Raw genomic sequence first — 19,987 nt, forward strand, 5'->3', positions numbered from 1 at the left:
ATGACAACCTAATTCTCTTAGTCAGTTTCGTTAACTATTCTTTCACTAGAGATGTCTGTTGTCCCAGGTAACTACACTTTGAACAACTCTTTATCTCCAGGATAAAAATGAATTACATTTCTCCTAAACAGGACTTACAGTATACAGACCAACAGTGATTCCCATATTGGAAGAACCATGGATGGTGATCAAAGAAATTTTAGAAGGCCCTAGTCCAGGTGAGAAAACCAGTACATGAGCTGCTATGTACTTAAGAGTCTATATTCTAAATGTGGTGAGATATTTTTAAGTGTGGCCATGTCACTCCCCATGAAGGCATCCAAGCCTGCAAGAACATGAGCTATTTGACACTGCTTCCTTATAAGGACCATCTTCAGAAAGAGAGTTTATAAACATCATTTTTATACCTTTTCCCTATGTCTTTTCTCATTTCATCTTTCAGTGTGACCCCCTAGGTCCCATCTCTTGGAACTTTGGGGCTTTCATTGTGCCATTTTCCCTTCCTGCTGTATTAAATATTAAAATATGCAGGAACCTCCCTGAAAAGTTAAATTTCAAATGACCTTGTTTTTTTGTTTGTTTGTTTTTTTATTTTAGAGAGATTTTTGCTCTAGGACATGTGTGCTCGCTGTAGACACAGACTGGGAGACAAAAAGTGAGAAATCACCCCCCTAAAGGGGCCATGCCGCAGTCTCTTCTCCATTCTCCTCTCTGAATCTAGGGCACACACACACACATGCGCTCGGCGTGAGTTTTAAGCCACCAGGTCTGGGACTAGAACTGTGGTTAACTATGTGAGAGTCCAGCAACATAATCATTATACCATCTGCTGGTCCCACTACTTTCTTCTGTGAGTTTCTTTTATTCTGTTTACTGATAACCCCTTTAGCTCCCTACCTCTGCTTGCCTAACTTAATTTCCTTTTTTTATTTTCTCCTTATTTAAAGTGATAATGTATTTTTAAGATTCAGAAATATTTTAAATATATAAAGTCAGAAATACATAGACAAAAATCTCTCACCCGCCTACACTTGCACCCAGTTCCATCTCCCCAGCACACAGTGACTGTCATTAGATCATGTCCACAAACCACTGTTTCCTGTAGATGTGTTTCTCATCATTTATTAAACCTGGTCCTTATTGATGGACTTTTGGTTGTTCCTTTCTTCCAAGGTGACTAGAGTCAGGTAAATTTTGAACAGTGTTCATTCCAGGTGTTTGTTTTGTTTTTTTTTGTTTTTTTTTTTTTAGAGTTTTTCACTGTAGGGCACGTGGCGCTTGCCAGACAGACAGAGAGAGACATAGAGACAGAAAGCAAGAAATCACCCCCCAGGGGGGATGGTCACGCCGCAATCCCTTCTCTTCCATTCTCCTCTCGGGATCTTGGGCACGCACACACACGCGCCCGGCGTGAGTTTTAAGCCACCGGGTCCGGGACATGAACCACGGTTGACTACGTCGGAGTCCAGCGACATAGCCATTACGCTAACTGCTGGTTCCCTGTTTTGGTTGTTTTTTGGCATATATAGTCAGTATAAAATATTTTTTCTCAGGACCAGCAGGTGGCATGGTGGTTAAGGCGCTGGACCTGGTTGTTTGCTTTCTCATTCCCTCCCACCCAATGAGCATATGTCCCCTATGGCATGTTATGCCCTATTAAAAAAAATAATAATAATGGAACCAGCAGATAGTATAATGGTGTTGCTGGACTCGCACATAGTGGACTGCTCTTCAAGTCCTGGACCCGGTAGCCTAAAATTCACACCAGGCGCTGGGGCTGGCAGGTGGTGTGCTGGTTAAGGGCTGGACTCCACATGGCTGACGGTGGTTCAAGTACTATACCTGGCAGCTTGCTTTCACACTTTCTCTCTATCCGTGTCCCTCTCTGATTAAATTAACGTAAATAAATAAATAAAGTTAAATAATTCTTTAAAAAAAAAAAAAAACTCATGCTGGGCGTATGTGGTGCGTGCCCAAAATACTGAGAGGGGAATGCAGGAGAAGGGATGGAGGTGTGGCCATTGCCCCCCCACAAAGTGATTTCTTACTTTCTGTCTCTCTGTCTCTGTCTGTCTCTCCTGCAAGCGCACATGCCCTATAGCAAAAATCTCTCAAAAAATGTATGTCTTTTTAAGTTATCTTTTTTTTTTTTCATGAGAGAAAGGCTCCCTTGCCAGAGTCTTGCCACTCCACAGCTCTCCCCCACCAGTCAACCAGGATTATAGGCATGCTTAGTATGTTCAGGTCGACTCAAGGTCTGAACCCAGGCTTTCTATGTGACCCCAGTATCACACAGCAGGGCTCTACTGCCTGCACTACCGTGGCTGGTCCTTAAAAGAGTATCTTGAAAAGTGTTTCTCATTCCTCTTCTTGTATACCTGCATTAGCTTTTATTGTGTGTCATAATTTATTAAACCTGGTCCTCATTGATGGACTTTCAGTTATTCCTTTCTGTCTCCTCTATTTCATTTTATTTATGTATGTATTTATTTATTGATTCATTCATTCACTCATTCCTTCCTCCCCTCCCCCCCTTTTTTTCTTTTTGCCTTCTTTCCTTACATAAAAAGAGGGAGGGAGGACTAAGGTAGGGAAGGAAAAAGTGAGAGGCACCCCAACAGGGTCTTCATGCCCAATCCACCCCCAGCCAACCAGGATAATGGCACACACCCAGTGTGTGTATAGGAAAACTTTAGGTCATGAACTCAGGAATGTCTTATGTGACTTCACCATTGCAGAGTGTTGGGTTGCTGCTGCATCACTCTAGCTGGTCTTTTTTATTTTTATTTTTATTTATTTTCTCATTTGTGAGCAAGAGAGCAAGACACAGAGAGAGCACAACTATTTCATTTTGAAAAATTATAAAAATTAGGGAACCAGCAGTTAGCGTAATGGCTATGTCGTTGACTCCCATGTGGCTGACCACGGTTCGAGTCTCGGACCCAGTGGCTTAAAATTCACGCCGGGTGCGTGTGCGTGCGTGCCCAAGATCCCTAGAGGAGAATGGAGGAGAAGGAATTGTGGCGTGACCATCCCCCTTGGGGGATGATTTCTTGCTTTCTGTCTCTATGTCTCTCTGTCTGGCGAGCGCACACGCCCTATAGCAAAATTATAAGCCTACAGAAAAGTTGCTGGCAGAATACATTGAACACTTACATGCTTTTCATCTAGAATCACTAATTATTATTTAGCCACTTTTGTTTTATCTCTTTACACACACACTTTGTGCACTGAACCATTTGAAAGTTAAAGCCATTGTGACATCTCACCCCTAAATATCTTCTAAGATCATAAACATGCTGCTCTTATATAAGTATGATACCATTTTCTCACCCCAAATATTTAACATCTGTATAGTAGCATCATCATATGTGTAGTAAAATATTCAGATTTCTCCAACTATCACATGTTTGTTCAGAATGGCCACTTTCCACAGTTGGCCAATTGGGATCCAGCCACCTTAACCTCCACACCACCTGCTGGCCCAATACTGACATTTTTTTAAAGATCCAGGCCAGTTTTTTACTTTTTTTTTTTTTTTCTGAACCACAGTCTAGATTTGCTCGTTTCCTTATGATTAGATTCAGATAAAATATTTTTGCAAGCACTTCAAAGGTGATGCGTATTCTCCATTATATCTTCTCAGGAAGCACATAATGTCAGTTTGCCTTGGCATTGTTGATGCTCATTTGGTCAAGGTAGTGTTTACTGGTTCTCTTTTTCTTCTTTATTCATGATAGAAAATGTGTGCGTGCACATGAATATGAGAGAACGAGGGGAGTAGCCTCTATAAGTTCTAGTCATGCTGTAGTTGTCTTCCTCCAGTCAAATCCCGAGTATTCATGTGCATGACCAGCATATTCCAGACCAACCAGACTGGAGATTTGAACCATTGTCACCACATGGTATTCAGCTTTTTTTTTTTAAAATATGATTTATTTATTCATTCATTTATTTTAACTTGACCAGAGATAGACACACACACACACAGAGAGGGAAGGTGAGAAAGAAAGCCACCAGGTCCAGGACTTGAACTGCTGTTGACCATGCGGGAGTGTCCAGCGCCTTAACCACCATGCCACCTGTTAGTCCCAAATTCAGCTTTTCTTGACTAGCTTATTACTATTACACCGCCAAGCCAGCTTTTTTTTTTTTTTTAAACTTAGGTTTATTGATTTCATGATTGAGAGAGACAAGAGACACAGCCCCCCTGACAGGGCCCTGATGCTGTCATCCACACCCTTCTTTAGTCAGCCCAGATCACTGGCACCCAGAATGTGTGCCCAGTTTATTCAGAGAGACCTCCAGACATGAACTGGTAACCCTTCTATGTAGGTCTGCCTCATAGAGCATCACAGTTTATCGATGTGCTACCATTGGCCCCAGTCTCTCCATTTTAAAGACAGCTCTCCCACCCTGTTTCCATGTATGTGTAATGCTATGGACTAATGGAATTTTTAAAAAGAATTATTTTATTTAACTTTATTAATTTATTTCATATTAATTTGACCAGAGAGGGACAGAGCGAGAGTGAGAGAGAACATGAGAAAGGAAGCCACCAGGTCTGGGACTCAAACCGTTGTCGACCATGTGGGAGTCCAGCACCCTTAACCACCACACCACCTGCCAGCCCGACTAATAGAATTTTTAAAAATTCATCTGTTCATTAGTTCCAGGCTTTTTTGTTTTGTGCTTGTGATGCTCAGTTGTCCCAAATTTGAGCAGTGGGAGCCCTTCAAGCCAAGTGCAACATCCTTATGAAATGTCCACATTAGTTTTTGAGCATTTCTTTACTTTGTGGGACAATAAGATGTTCGTTAGCCTCTCCTTGTCATTACCTTAGACCTAGAATTTCTCCAAGGAGTCCTGGTTCATTTTTATGGAAAATAGTACTTAGAAACCAAGATCTGGGGGCAGTTGTCCTAACATAATGGTTAAGCTTTTCATGGAGGAAACCAGATTCCATATGGCCAGCTATGATTCAAATCTCAGCCCTAGTGGCTTGAAAAATACATCAGGTGCATAAGAATGTGTGCCCAGGATCCTAGTGAGATGAAAGAATGGAGGAAGGGGGGGAGTTGCTACATAACCAGGTCCCATTGGGGGGTATTTTCTCTTTCTCTTTCCTACTGGTGCATATGTGGCCTCTGGCACAAGCAAAAAGAAACTAAGAACTAGGCAATAAGTTTGTTCACTGATACAAGTACCTTTTCTTCTGGATCTGTTTAGTGGATATAGTTGGGAATATGTATGTATGTAGTTTTTTGTTTGTTTGCTTTTAAGAATATTTAATTTTGGGGCCAGCAGGTGATATGGTAGTTAAAGGTGCTGGACTCCCACATGGCTGACTGCAGTTTGAGTCCCGGACCTGGAGGCTTGCTTCCTCACTTCCCCTCTCTCACACTCTGTCCCTCTCTGGTCAAATTAAAAATAAATAAATGAAACAAAGTTAAATAAAATAATTAAAAATAAGATTTAAAAGAATATTTAATTTTATTTATTGTTATTTTTTTAACTTGACGAGAGAGAGAGAGAAAAAAAGAAAGTGAAAAGCAAGTTGCGAGGTCCAGGACTCAAACTGTGGTAAGTCATGACTTTATACTCCATTTTAATTCCAACAACACAAGGGTATTCCATTCTGTATTTTCCAGTATTCCATTTTGTATATCCTTTTGCATGCAGTAAATAACTTGGTTCCCAGTTTCAGTGTATTTACTTATTCTGTTATATGTTATAGATAAAAATAATTTCAGAATTATATCAGGGGCCAGCAGGTTGCATTGTAGTTAAGGCAGTGAACTCACTGAACTCCCACATGGCCAACGACGGTTTGAGTCCTGCACCTGATGATTTGCTTTCTCACTATCTCTTGCTCTCTGTCTCTCTCTTGCTCTCTTTCCCCCATCTCGAGCATGTGTGCTCTATAGCAAATTTTAAACAAACAAACAAACAAATAAATAAATAACTTCTTTTTTTTGTTTTTTTGGAGAGGTTTTTGTTATAGGGCGCATGCGCTTGCCAGAGAGACAGAAAGCAAGAAATCACCCCCCAGGGGGATGGCCACACCGTAATTCTTTCTCCTCCATTTTCCTCTCAGGATCTTGGGCATGTGCACACACACATGCCTGGCGTGAGTTTAAGCCTCCTGGCCTGGGACTTGAACTGTGGTTGACTATATGAGAATCCAGTGACATAGCCATTATGCCAACTGCTGGTCCCCAAATAAACAAATACATTCTTTAAAAAAAAAAAAAGAAAAGAATAATTACGTCAATACCACTACTAATAACAAACTGTCCAGAAAATTCAAGATTTAAAAAAATTCTTTCTCCTTAGAATATATTTCACTAAGAGTAATGTTTTCTTGTTTCTTGAATCTTTTTATTTTACATTTTTGTGTACATAAAAGCATTGGGCTTAGCAACTGTGGTGCAGCAATAATACAAGTGCCCTGGAAGCCATCTGGTAACCATGGTTCTCATCTTGGTTTCATCAGAAAAATACATAAGGTATGCATGTGTGTGCCTAGGATCCTGAGGAGCTGGAGGACTATGAAAATGGGATCATAGCATGATGAGACCCTGTCAAGGTGCTCACCCATTCCTCTCTCTCTCGTGCATGCACAACTTAAAAAATAATAATAATAATGACACATTATTATTCATGTGGCATCCAGCTGTCATAACCACCGTGGTTGACTACATAGGAGTCCAGCGACGTAGCCATTATGCCATCTGCTGGTCCCCCCTGTGTTGTTTTTTTATGTCACTGACTTTCTGTATGTCTACCACTATTGATGCTAATGCAAGCATTAGCGATGAATTAAACAGTAGTGAAAAATCATGTTAGGTTGGAACGACTTACTTCATTTTTTTAAAAAGTTAACTTTGGTCATGAAGTATTTTAAGGGTCTTATTATTTGAAAAGCTAATTCTTCTCCATAATGGATAGCCTTATTTGTCTTATTGGCTGAATGGCATAAAATACACCTACTACACACTAAAATTTTTCAAGAATAAATTTAGTACACTTCAAACATTAGAAAACAATACATAGAAATAAGTTGAACTAGGGACAGGTTGGTTTTCTGTGAGATACTGGCAGTTCGGGGTGCCTTGAGGCCAACTTCTCAGCATTTTTTTCCCCCTAAGATTTTTTTTTTTTTGGAGAGATTTTCACTATAGGGCGCGTGTGCTCGCCAGACAGACAGAGACAGACATAGAGACAGAAAGCGAGAAATCACCCCCCAGGGGGGTTGGTCACGCCGCAATCCCTTCTCTTCCATTCTCCTCTCGGGATCTTGGGCATGCACGCACACGCGCCCGCTGTGAGTTTTAAGCCACCGGGTCCGGGACATGAACCACGGTCGACTACGTGGGAGTCCTGCAACATAGCCATTACGCTAACTGCTGGTTCCCATGCCCTAAGAATTTTTTTAAATAATTATTTTATTTAACATTATTACTTAATTTGATCAGAAGAAGAGAGAGAGCAGGAAACTGAGAAAGCAAGACACCAGGTCCAGGACTCTAACAGCAGTCAGCCATGTGGGAGTCCAGTGTCTTTAACCTGCCAGCATCCCCAGCATATGTTTTTTAGATCATTGGAAGAACACGAATTAGGGCAGTGCACACGAATTAAGGCTGTGAAGGGACAGTTTGTGGTTACGCATTTTTAGGGAAAAGTTGTTTTGTATCCCTCTAAAGAATACTAAGACTGTGGGGACCAGCAGTTGGCGTAATGGCTATGTCACTGGACTCCCATGTAGTCAACAGCAGTTCGAGTGCTGGACCTGGTGGCTTAAACTGACACCGGGTGCATGTGCATGCATGCCCAAGATCCTGAGAGGAGAATGGAGTAGAGGAGATTGCAGTGTGACCATCCCCCTGGGGGGGGGGGGGATTTCTGTCTTTCTGTCTCTCTGTCTTTCTGTCTTTCTGACGAGCGCACATGCCCTACAGCAAAAACCTCTCCAAAAAAAGAAAGAATACTAAGACTGAGAAAAGCACATTTCTTTTCTCCCTCCTTTGAGGTAAGATTTTTGGGATTTGGTTGTTTTCCTAACCATTCTTTACATAGTTTGTTAATCTTATGCAAGGGACTCCTGTTCATCTCCCATCCTTGGTTGGACTCCAGGCTGTCTTCTGGCCCCTGAGCCCCTTGTACCCTTCAAAGTAGAAGCTTAAGGTTATCAGCAGGATTGAGGAGCTATCTCAGACATCCAACTTCAACTCTTGCTGACTTCCTGCTTTCACTTGATTTTTTTTGTCCTCTGTGGATTTTACTTTCTTACCAACTCAGAGGTAGATGAGGTGAACCTTTGCTATCTAGTCAGTCATACTTCAGGAAATGGAAACATTGGTAGTTCACAAATGGAATAGTAGTATTGGTCTTCAATGGCCCTTCTGTCTCAGAACTTTAGTTCCTTATGTTTATACAAGACCTAGCCATTCCTTCAGGCTCAACTCAAATCATACTTTCCCATGAAGCTTTCCTTGATTACCTAAGTCAGCACTGATCTCTGTATTATACCACTGCTGGGCCTCATTAACCAACAAATACTTAACACTTTTTGGTTAGTGATATACACGTACTTTTAAGCTCTGCATAATGGCCTCAGTTTCTAATAAACTTACTTGTTTAAAAACCTAACCTTATAGTAGCAGTTTATTTGTGGTCATCATTCAGACTTGTTCCTTTTTTTTTCCTTTTGTTTTGAGTTTTTCTTTTTCTCCTTTACTCATGATAAAGCATGTGCATACATGAGAAAGAGAGGGAGAGAGAACATTCCCCAACAGGACCTAGTTACAACACAATCTTTCCAATTCTGTCCTGTCAGGACCCTGAATATGTATGTGTATGTGTGTGTGTGTGTGTATGTGTGTATGTCTAGCATGTTTCTCAAGTCACTAGGGCTGGGACAGGAACTCTAATGAGCCATGAGGGACCTGGTTTCATTTGCACAGAGGCCCAACCAGTGCATTATGGGGCCAGGCCCAAGATTTGTTGCTTTGAGATTGTCAATTACAACATTAATATTTGCTTTTCAGGTGTATGTACAATTTGCCATAGACTGATTCTGACTGCATAAAAGTTTTTTATTTTTGTTTTTAGTGCTGCCTCCACCCTCCACGGCTCCCCGCCCACACCCGTTTTGTATTTTTTAAAGAGAGATTTTTGTTATAGAGCTTGTGTGCTCACCAGAGAGACAGAAAGTGAAAAATCACCCCCCAGGAGGGATGGCCACACCACAATCCCTTCTCCTTCGTTCTCCTCTCAGGATTTTGGGCACACATGCACATGTGCCCAGCATGAGTTTAAGCCACTGGATTCAGGACTCAAACTGTGGTTGACTATGTGGGAGTTCAGCAATGTAAACATTACTAGTCCCCCAGCAGTTAGCGTAATGGCTATGTCGCTGGACTCCCATGGACCGCGGTTCGCATCCCAGACCCAGTGGCTTAAAACTCACACCGGGCATGTGTGCGTGCATGCCCAAGATCCTGAGAAGAGAATGGAGGAAAAGGGATTGCCGCATGGCCATCCCCCCAGGGGGTGATTTCTCGCTTTCTGTCTCCCTCTCTCTCTCTTTCTGGCGAGCGCACATGCCCTACAGCAAAAACCTCTCAAAAAAAAAGTTTATGGAAAAATTTAGTTTGGTATTCAAAATAAAATGTTCCAATCTGTGCATAGTTTTTCATAATATACGTTTCCATGAACTTTTTGAAGACCCCCCCATATGCTCCTGTCCACTCACATTTTTATTTTGTTCTTTTGAGGAAGGTAATAACAAATCTTGGTTTGAGAAAATTAAATTTTAAATGTTTTTCCTTTATAAAAGAAATATAACAATTTCTTTTACTAACAATAAGTAATATAGCCAACTTATTGAAAATTAGAGAATACAAAAGAAAACCTACCTTTTCATTGTTAGCATTTTAGTAATACTTTTGCATTTCTTATGAAGTGTGGCTTTTTTTTTTTTTTGAGATATTTCTGCTATAGGGCACGTGTGCTCTCTGGAAAGACAGAGAGATAGAAAACGAAAAATCACTCCCCAGGGGTTGGCCATACCGTAATCCTCTCTCCTCCACTGTCCTCTCAGAATTTTGGGCATGCATACACATACGCCCGGTGTGTTTTAAGCTGCCGGGTCTGGGACTAAAACCATGGTAGACTTTGTGGGAGTCCAGCAACATAACCATTATGCTATTTGCTGGTCCCTAGTGTGTGTTTTTTATAATTTTTAAGAATCTTTTTTTTTTTTTTTTTTAATTTGCTATAAGACATGTGCACTCACCAGGGAGAGACAGAGAAAAAGCAAGCTGCCAGGTTCAGGGCTCAAACTGTGGGAGTCCAGTGGCTAAACCACTATGTCACCTCCTGGCCCCCTCTAATGTGTGTGTGTGTGTTTTTGAAGGGTTATTTAATTTTATGTATTACATTGTTATTATTATTACTCAGTTTAACCAGAGAGGAAGAACGGGAAAGTGAGAAAGCAAGCCACAAGTCCAGGACTCAAAGCCACAGTTGACCATGTGAGAGCACCCTAACCACCACACCACCTGCTGGCTACCTCTCTAATTTTTTTTTTTAACTCTCTAATGTGCTTTTTTTTTTTTAAAGATTTTATTACTTTATTTGGGACCAGCAGTTGGCATAATGGCTATGTTGCTGGGCTCCCATGTAGTCAACTGCGGTTTGAATCCCAGACCCAGTGGCTTAAACTCAGACCGGGTGTGTGTGCATGCATGCCCAAGATCCCGAGAGGAGCATGGAGGAGAGAGGATTGCAGCGTGGCCGTCCCCCAGGGGGGTGATTTCTCGCTTTCTGTCTGTCTCTCTTTCTGGTTAGCGCACGTGCCCTATAGCAAAAACATCTCAGAAAAAAAAAGAATTACTTTATTTAACTTTATTTATTTTAATTTGACCAGAGAGGGACAGAGTGAGAGAGAGAAAGGGAAAGTGAGAAAGCAAGCCACCAAGTCCAGGACTTGAACCGTGGTTGGCCATGTGGGAGTCCAGTGCCCTTAACCTCTATGCCAACCTGCCAGCCCTTCTCTCTAATGTGCTTTTATGCTAATTATTAAACTGCTTCTTTAACATAGCATTACTTCTAAACATTTTCTGGTGTCAAAAATGATCTTTGTATTTGAATAAAAGTAATAAGTAGTATGTAAATTCAAGCAGCGTGAGGAAGCAAATTGAATATGCCTCCCCCCTCTAATCATTACCAGGACCTTCTCCCCTTAGATTATCATGTCTGTGTGTATATCCTCTACACTGGGTTTTTTTAACTTGATGTGTCTTGCATGCCTTTAATTTTTTTCTTTTGAGAGAGAGATTTTTGCTATAGGGTGCATGTACTTAGCACAGACATAAAGAGACAGAAAATAAGAATCACCACCTAGGAGGTTTGCCCTTCTTCAGCCCATTCTCCATTCTCTTCTTGGGAGTTGGGCATGCACACACATGTGCCCCATGTGAATCTGAAACTGCTGGGTCCAGGAGTCAAACCACAGTCTACCAAGTGGGAGTCCAGTGCCTTAACTACTACACCACATGCTGGCCCTCTTTTTTAAAAAAATCAATGTACCCAGACTGACCTGTTTATTTATTTTTAGGTTTTTAAATTTTGCCATAGGTGTGTGTGCTCACCAGAGAGAGAAAGTGAGAAATCACTTCCCAGGCGGGATGACCACACCACAGTCCTCTCTCTTCCATTCTCCTCCTGGGATTTTGGGTACATAACCACATATCCAGCATGATTTTCAAGACACTGGGTCCAAGACTTGAACTGTGGTCGACCGTATAGGACTTCAGTGCCTCAGCCACCATACCACCTGCTGACCCCTACCTAATTAATTTTTATCAGTTATTAGTATTATCCTTTAATTAGTTCCTTACTGATGAATATAGCATTTTCAATGACAACATACTATTCTATTGCTATATCTGCAGTTATTTTACTTTGATTTACAGCTTAATTTCTGAACTATTACCATTTTTACTATTATAAATTCTATATCTGATTAAGTTACAGTATATAATTCTAAATATTTAGATTTTTGCCATAGGGCATGTACGCTTGCCAGAGAGAGAGACAGAGAAAGTGAGAAGTCATCCACCAAGGGAGAAGGCCATGCTGCAATATTTTCTCCATTTTCCTCTCAGATTTGGGGGCCTGTACACATCTGTGTCTGGTGTGTTTTTCAAGCTGCCAGGTCCAGGACTCAGACCACACTGACAGCTCTGTGGGATCCAGTGCCTTAACTACCATGCATCTGCTGGCCCCAGGGTCAGAGTATTTTTGGTATTTGTGTACGTGCATGCACTTTCGTTTGAGTTCACCTTTTTATAAGTCATCGTTACCTGCCTTACAGTTCAGTTGATTGGCCATTATATCTAGGATTTTTAGCTATTTTCTGAAGTAGGTGTGACATAAGCATAGGCTATTTCCAGAGTGTGCAAGTAAATTAGAACTATAAGAAATGCATAAGGGGACCAGTAGGTGGCATAACGGTTGCTGGACTCCCACATGGCTGACTGTGGTTCAAGTCCCAGGCCTGGTGGCTCGAAGATCACGCTGGGTACATGTGCCTATATGCCCAAGATCCCAGGAGAAGAATGGAGGAGAAGGGATTGCAACATGGCCATTCCCCCTAGGGGGTGATTTCTCACATTATCACTCTCTGTCTCTGTCTTTCTCTCTGATGAGTGCATGTGCCCTATGGCAGAAACCTCTTAAAAAATAAAAGAAACACATAAAATTATGAAATAATCACATAAGACCAACTTCTCTCATAGGCCCAACAATATAAGACTGTTTGTGTCCCCCCCTTTTGACTTAGTAAAAACAGGCAATTTCATATATGATTCAACCTAATCCATTTCTTAGATTCTATAAAGGAACATTGTATTTTTTTTTTTAAGAATTACTTTATTTGGGACCAGCTGGTAGTGTAGTGGTTAAGGCACTGGACATTCCCACATGGCTTACCATGGTTCGAGTCCCCGGACCTGGCAGTTTGCTTTCTCACTTTCCCTCTCTGTCTGGTCAAATTAAAAATAATGAATAAATACAATTAATAAATATTTTTTTAAAAAAGAATTACTTTATTTAACTTCATGTATTTATTTATTTTAATTTACCAGAGAGGAAGAGAGAGAGAGAGAAAGTGAGAAGGTAAGCCACCAGGTCTGGGACTCAAACCATGGTCGGCGCTCTTAACCACCATGCCACCTACTGGCCCCATAAATATATTTTGTAATAGATTGAGAAGGTATCAATAAAGAAAGCTTAGCGTCTGGGATTAGCATGGTGTTTATAGAAAATTATGAGAAGTAGTGGATAACTTTAAGCTTGATATGAGGTGAAGTAGAAGATATAAAGTAGAGCAGAGAAACCTGGATTATTTTGGGACTGAATACCAAATGAAGGTATTCTAATCTAACTTTCTTTGTCTCTAACTTTTATCCTTTAAGCCACAATCCTCAAGCTTTAGTGTACAGCAAAACTACCTGCAGGGCCTGCTAAAACAAATTGCTGAGATCCACCAACAGTGTTTCTGTTGGATCCAATCCCAGTAATTTGAACACATTTCCAACTGATGGTGATGCCATGAAGCTAGTACTATGGGGACTGTACTTAGAGAACTATTGTTTTAGGCTATGGAAGATTTACTAGAGAGTCTTGAGCATGGAAAGCACTCCATGAAATGTTTTAAGAATATTATGTAGGACTGTGCAGAGTTAATGGAAAGTAATGAGAATCAGCATGCTAACTTCATGAGCCCATTATATAAATGTATCTGTGAAGTCATTCCAAGTTATCCTACAGTATTTTTTTGCTGTTGGGTGCATGCACTTGCTGGAGAGAGACACTGAGAAGGAAAGTGAGATCTCTCTCTCTCTTTCACACACACACATACACACTCACACATACCAGGAGGATGGCCACACTGCAACCTCTTCTCCTCTGTTTTCCTCTCAGGATTTTGGGCATGCATGCACACATGCCCAGCATGAATTTCAAGCCACTGGGTCTGGGACTCAAAGCACAGTCTGCCATGTGGGAATGTAGCACCTTCACCACACTACCGGTTGACCCCTATCCCACATTCTCATCCACTGTTTTTATTTCTCTTAGCTGTCACCTGTTCAAATCACTTTCTTTACTCTGTGCCCATTTTGAAAACTGAGAAGCCTCTCTATTCTCAATTTGAGTCTCCTCTTTTTCTGCCCTTTTATTTTCCTTTCCTTTGCTGTAAGGATCATGTTAATAAGTTTTCCATAAAGTGTTTTATTCATATATATTATTGTGTCTATTTTTGGCAGTTTCCTTTCTCCAGATAGAGGAAAACTTTTGTTTTTATTTCAGAATGGGAAACTGAAACCCAAGCATGCACTTCAGTAGAGGATATTTCTAAACTCAGAAAGGTTGGAACTCAGACCATCAAGTTGGAAGAATCATGTGACTATGATGACAGATTAGAGTGGCAAGCAACAGATACCTTCAGGAAAATTCCCACTAACAAAACAAATTTCAGTTTGAAGTCAGACCCTTCACAAGATGATGATCCAACAGAAGAATGTCTTAGGAAATATGACATATATAGAAATAATTTTGAAAAGCATTCAAACCTAATTGTACAATTTGATACCCAATCAGATAATAAAACTTCTGTGTTTGACGGCAGGGCAACCTTCAGTCATGTTTCATATGGTATTGTACATGGGAAAATACTTCCTGGAGACAAGCCTTATAAATGTAATGTGTGTGGGAAAAAATTTAGGAAATACCCATCCCTCTTAAAACACCAAAGTAGCCATGCCAAAGAGAAATCTTATGAATGTGAAGAATGTGGGAAAGAGAAAACATATCTCATCCCTCATTGCGCATCAAAGAATGCATACTGGAGAAAAACCATATGAATGCCACCAGTGTGGTAAAGCCTTCAGCCAGCGGGCACACCTCACTATACATCAGAGGATTCATACTGGAGAAAAACCCTATAAGTGTGATGACTGTGGGAAAGACTTCAGTCAGCGTGCTCACCTTACTATACATCAAAGGACACATACTGGAGAGAAACCTTATAAATGTTTGGAATGTGGTAAAACTTTCAGCCACAGTTCATCACTGATTAATCATCAGAGAGTTCATACTGGAGAAAAACCTTATATATGCAACGAATGTGGGAAAACTTTCAGTCAGAGTACACACCTTCTCCAACATCAAAAAATACATACTGGAAAGAAACCATATAAATGCAATGAGTGTTGGAAAGTGTTTAGTCAGAGTACTTACCTTATTCGACATCAGAGAATTCATTCTGGAGAGAAATGTTATAAATGTAATGAGTGTGGAAAAGCCTTTGCCCATTCCTCAACTCTTATTCAACATCAAACTACTCACACCGGAGAGAAATCCTATATATGCAACATATGTGGGAAAGCCTTCAGCCAGAGTGCAAACCTTACTCAACATCATAGAACACATACTGGAGAGAAACCATATAAATGCAGTGTTTGTGGGAAAGCCTTCAGCCAGAGTGTGCACCTTACTCAACATCAGAGGATCCATAATGGAGAAAAACCATTTAAATGCAATATATGTGGGAAAGCATATAGACAGGGTGCAAATCTTACTCAACATCAAAGGATTCATACTGGTGAGAAGCCCTATAAGTGTAACGAATGTGGGAAAGCTTTTATTTATTCCTCATCACTTAATCAACATCAGAGAACTCATACTGGAGAGAGACCCTATAAATGTAATGAATGTGATAAAGATTTTAGCCAGAGAACATGCCTTATTCAACACCAGAGAATTCACACAGGAGAGAAGCCCTATGCATGTCGTATATGTGGTAAAAGCTTCACCCAGAGTACAAACCTTATTCAGCACCAACGTGTTCATACGGGAGCCAAACATCGTAATTAATGGATATGAGAGACTTGACAAGTTTTACAGCTTGATTATTTACATTTTATTTTGTGAGCTCTGTGTGTTAAGATTATTCAGAGGAAATATAAGTGCAATATATATATATATTAGATAACACTCAGCAAAAGTATCAGAATTCATAACATGGACATAACCTATTTAATTTTAATGTGAAATTTAAGAAAATTCATTGATTTCTTAAACCTTTATTTGATATCAGCTTAATTCATTCCAGAAAGAAACCACATGAAAGGGTATTCAAAAACCTGTAACTCATCAACTCACTGTATTTCAAGTACTTCTTAAATGAGGCCTTATGAATATAATTTGAAAAAGTATCCACCAAGTAGAGACTTCACACTAGAGAATAATCCTAGGATTATAGAAAAGAAAAGCTGCTTTGGGGCCTTTGTTTCTTCCCAGCTTTGAAGCCTTAAACTGTGTAATGAGTTCCTTTCCCCTTCCTCTTTTTTTTTAACTTCCCCTTTTCCTGCTGTGCCATAACTGCCATGTGGAGCCAGTAGGTTTGAAAAAGGTGAAAGTATCTTAAAAATGTCTAAGTGACCACTGTTCTTTTATACTTGCCCTCAAATACTGGAAAAGCAAGACAGGCTTAATGAAAGGTCTATTAGGATAGGAAAACTAATGTGTATATAATATTTAGACATATGTACAGATTTAGTTACAACAGTCAAAAAAATCAAACACCCCAAGCTTAAATTAATCTTTAAAACATATTAGCCTTAATTTGACTATGTTCTGCTATCCAAGGTCATACGGAAGGGAGAAGTAGGCATCCAGCTCTCTTTTTTTTTCACCTGACTCCTTAACTTACAATGTTAAGTGGCTGTTTTAGTGTAGGAAGTCTAGTTCTTCCTCCAAAACACGTTTCTTGAGTGCCTACTGTGCTCAGGTCCCAAACTTCTTAATTGGATCCTGTCAAGGCTTACTGTAATGTTAAAAATTACAGTTGATTGAAGCAGCAGAAAACTTTCTAGAATAATGAGAGATAAAGTAAGGACACAATCTAAATTACTCTGTTATGGAAGGATCATTAGAAACCTGCAAAAATGGGCTGCCAAATGCTACCCCATAATCCCAAGACACAGAAATAATGAAAGCAGCTATTGATAAATAATAGGAAAAAAAGATAATAGATTTGGGTTCATTGCATAAGGTGGGTCAGGAAACAGTCAAGATGAAACAAAATAAAGAATTTTTAGATAACTTATATAACAAGAAATATATTTGGACTTGCTTTACCTAATATAGTGGCTAAATAAGCAAAATTAGCCTGTCTATAAGAAAAAAATAATATGACTGATTTTTAAGGAGTACTTGGAAGCCTTATGCTCCTTCATACATATGATGGCACTTCAAAATGTTTGTAGAAAAAAATGAAAACTAAAGTATGAGTTTATTTTGGTGCAAAAATATTTTTTGAAATGCATGCATAGGTTTTCATAATGCACATATTCCATGAACTTATTGAAGACCTCATGTATAAGTGAAATCAATTACTCTTAAGACATCAGGAAATTTTTTTTTCCTTTGGAAAAAGTATTGTTGCAGAAACTGATGGAATAATCATTAAGCAGAATAAAAGGAAAATTGACAAATGCAAGTAGCAGTAGGTAAAAATTACTATTAAATTTAATACATCATTCCAGTATCAGAATATAAGGCCCTATGTACAGAGCTGAGATTTCATCTTGCTCCTTTCTGTTTCCCCAGTGCCTTGCATACAGCATGTGGTCAGTACATTGATTAAATTAATAAAATATGTAAATTAAAGCTGAGTAATAAGATATTATTGACTGGCACAGAACTGTTGTAGAACTAAAAATGCTTTTTTGTACATATCAATATATCGAAGCAGTGTTTGACATACTGACTGGATAAGAGGAACTGCTTAAAAACAGCATCAGAAATTATGGGACATCTTTGCACAAGGAAGTTTTCCTGAGCTAAACAGGGAAATTGATATAAATTCTGGTACCATAAAATACCAGTTTAATCATGTATTGACCCTGCAGCGTTGTTTGGACATTATTGTTTATATAAGAAACATCTTACAAACAGGTGCTGAGAAAAGACACCGGGTGCTATCATAGCTGAGGCTATTGTTGAGTGTTTTAAAAAGTTGTTTTCACTTTTCCTTATGTTGACCTTTATTTCATAGTATCATTCTTCACAAAGTGCAGGTTGCAAAATACTCAAATTATGCTTATTCCATAGTTGTCATGTTAAAAAATGACAATTGTATTAAATATCCAGGGGTTTTTGGATGCCACTTCATCCCTTACACTTCTTTCTCTTGAAATGAATGTGTAGTATGTTAACAGTCCATAGCATCTTCTCTTGCATTACTTTGTATTTCCTGCTTTTTGTGTTTTATGTAAATAATGCATTTATAAAGTCTTCCACTGACAGAGACAACTGGTGCCCTTATAAAATAATAGAATAATAATAGTGGAGAATCCTAGATCTTTGTGTATTTTTTCCCCCACTTTTAAGCTGTTAGGTCCAACAGACCTATGTATATGTTGAGTACTTCAACAGATTTTTTTTTAGCAAAGTCATATTTTCCACTTCTTTTTGAGAGGTTTTTTTTTGTTGTTTTGTTTTGGTTTGGTTTTTGCTACAGGGTGCATGCGTTCGCCAGAGACAGAGAGACAGAAAGTGAGAAATCACCTCCCAGGGGGGATGGCCACACCACAATCCCTTCTCCTCCATTCTCCTCTCAGGATCTTGGGCACGCACGCACATGTGCCCGGCATGAGTTTAAGCCACCAGGTCCAGGACTCGAATGACAGTTGACTACATGGGAGACCAGCAATGTAGCCATTACGCTATTTGCTGGTCCCATATTTTCCACTTTTCTAAATGAGAATTATCAAATATACAGCAAATTTAGAAGTAATAAACTCTGTACACACCACCTAGATTTAAAAATGAACATTTAGTCCTATTTTTACTGAACAATTGGAAAGTAACTTAGAATTATATTCACCTCTAAATTCTTTTTTTCTTTTTCTTTTTATTGGAGAGGTTTTCGCTACAGGGTGCGTGTGCTCGCCAGAAAGACAGAGACAGAGATAGAAAGCAAGAAATCACCCGCCAGGGGGAATGGTCACGCCACAATCCCTTCTCCATTCTCTCGGGATCTTGGGCACGCACGCATGTGTGCCTGGCGTGAGTTTAAGCCACCGAGTCCGGGACCTGAACCACAGTCGCCATGGGAGTCCAGCGACATAGCCATTATGCTAACTGCTGGTCCCTTCACCTCTAAATTCTTAAGCATGCATATCATAAAAGTATGGACAAGTCGCCACACTGGTGCATAGGTAACGTTACCACTTAAAAAGGATGGATGCTACATGGGAGCCCTGAGTTCAGTTCCTGGCCCAACTTGAATGTGGTAAATATAGTTGTATACACTTATGATCCTAATTGGGAGGTTGGAGCTGGAAGATCAAGACACAGTGAGACCCTATCAAAAATGCCTATTTGTGGGACCAGCAGTTAGAGGAATGGCTGTCACTGAACTCCCATGTAGCCAACTGCAATTCAAGTCCCAGACCTGGTGGTCTGCGTGCCCAAGATCCCGAGAGGAGAATGGAGGAGAAAGGATTGTAGCGTGGCCATCCCCCCGGGGGGTGATTTTTCACTTTCTATCTCTCAGTCTCTGTCTTTCCGGCAAGCGCATGCGCCCTATAGCAAAAACAAAAAATCTCTCCAAAAAAAGAAAAATGCCTATTTGTGTCTCTCTCCCTTTCCCTCTCTCTCATAAAAAAAAAAAAAAAAAAAACAAATACACAATCTTATATAACCATACTATCACATATCTCAAAAAAAAAAAAAAGGAAGAATTCCCTAATATCTAAATACCTAGTCCGTGTTTAAGTTTCTCATTGATCCAGTCAACTTTCACACTTTTATTATTTAGGTTTTGTCTGTCTGCAATAGAACAGTCTCCACATTTTTGCTATAGGGTTCATGCACTCACTGGAGAGACAGAGACAGAAAGTGAGAAATC

The 19,987-nt window shown here is 39.9% G+C and overlaps 1 protein-coding gene across 1 annotated transcript in view; it reads left to right on the forward strand.

Moving 5' to 3' along the window:
• Window positions 1–18,428, forward strand: part of ZNF287 (zinc finger protein 287) — a 26,358-nt gene extending 7,930 nt beyond the window's left edge. The window contains 3 exon segments of the mRNA XM_006153175.3: window positions 132–218; window positions 14,380–14,878; window positions 14,880–18,428. Coding sequence (XP_006153237.2) covers window positions 132–218; window positions 14,380–14,878; window positions 14,880–15,945 — 1,652 coding nt within the window. The 3' untranslated portion in view covers window positions 15,946–18,428.
• Window positions 18,429–19,987: the final 1,559 nt, after the last annotated feature.

The sequence above is a fragment of the Tupaia chinensis genome, unplaced genomic scaffold, assembly GCF_000334495.1.
Source record: "Tupaia chinensis unplaced genomic scaffold, TupChi_1.0 Scaffold000365_1, whole genome shotgun sequence".
NCBI classification, from domain to species: Eukaryota; Metazoa; Chordata; class Mammalia; order Scandentia; family Tupaiidae; genus Tupaia; species Tupaia belangeri.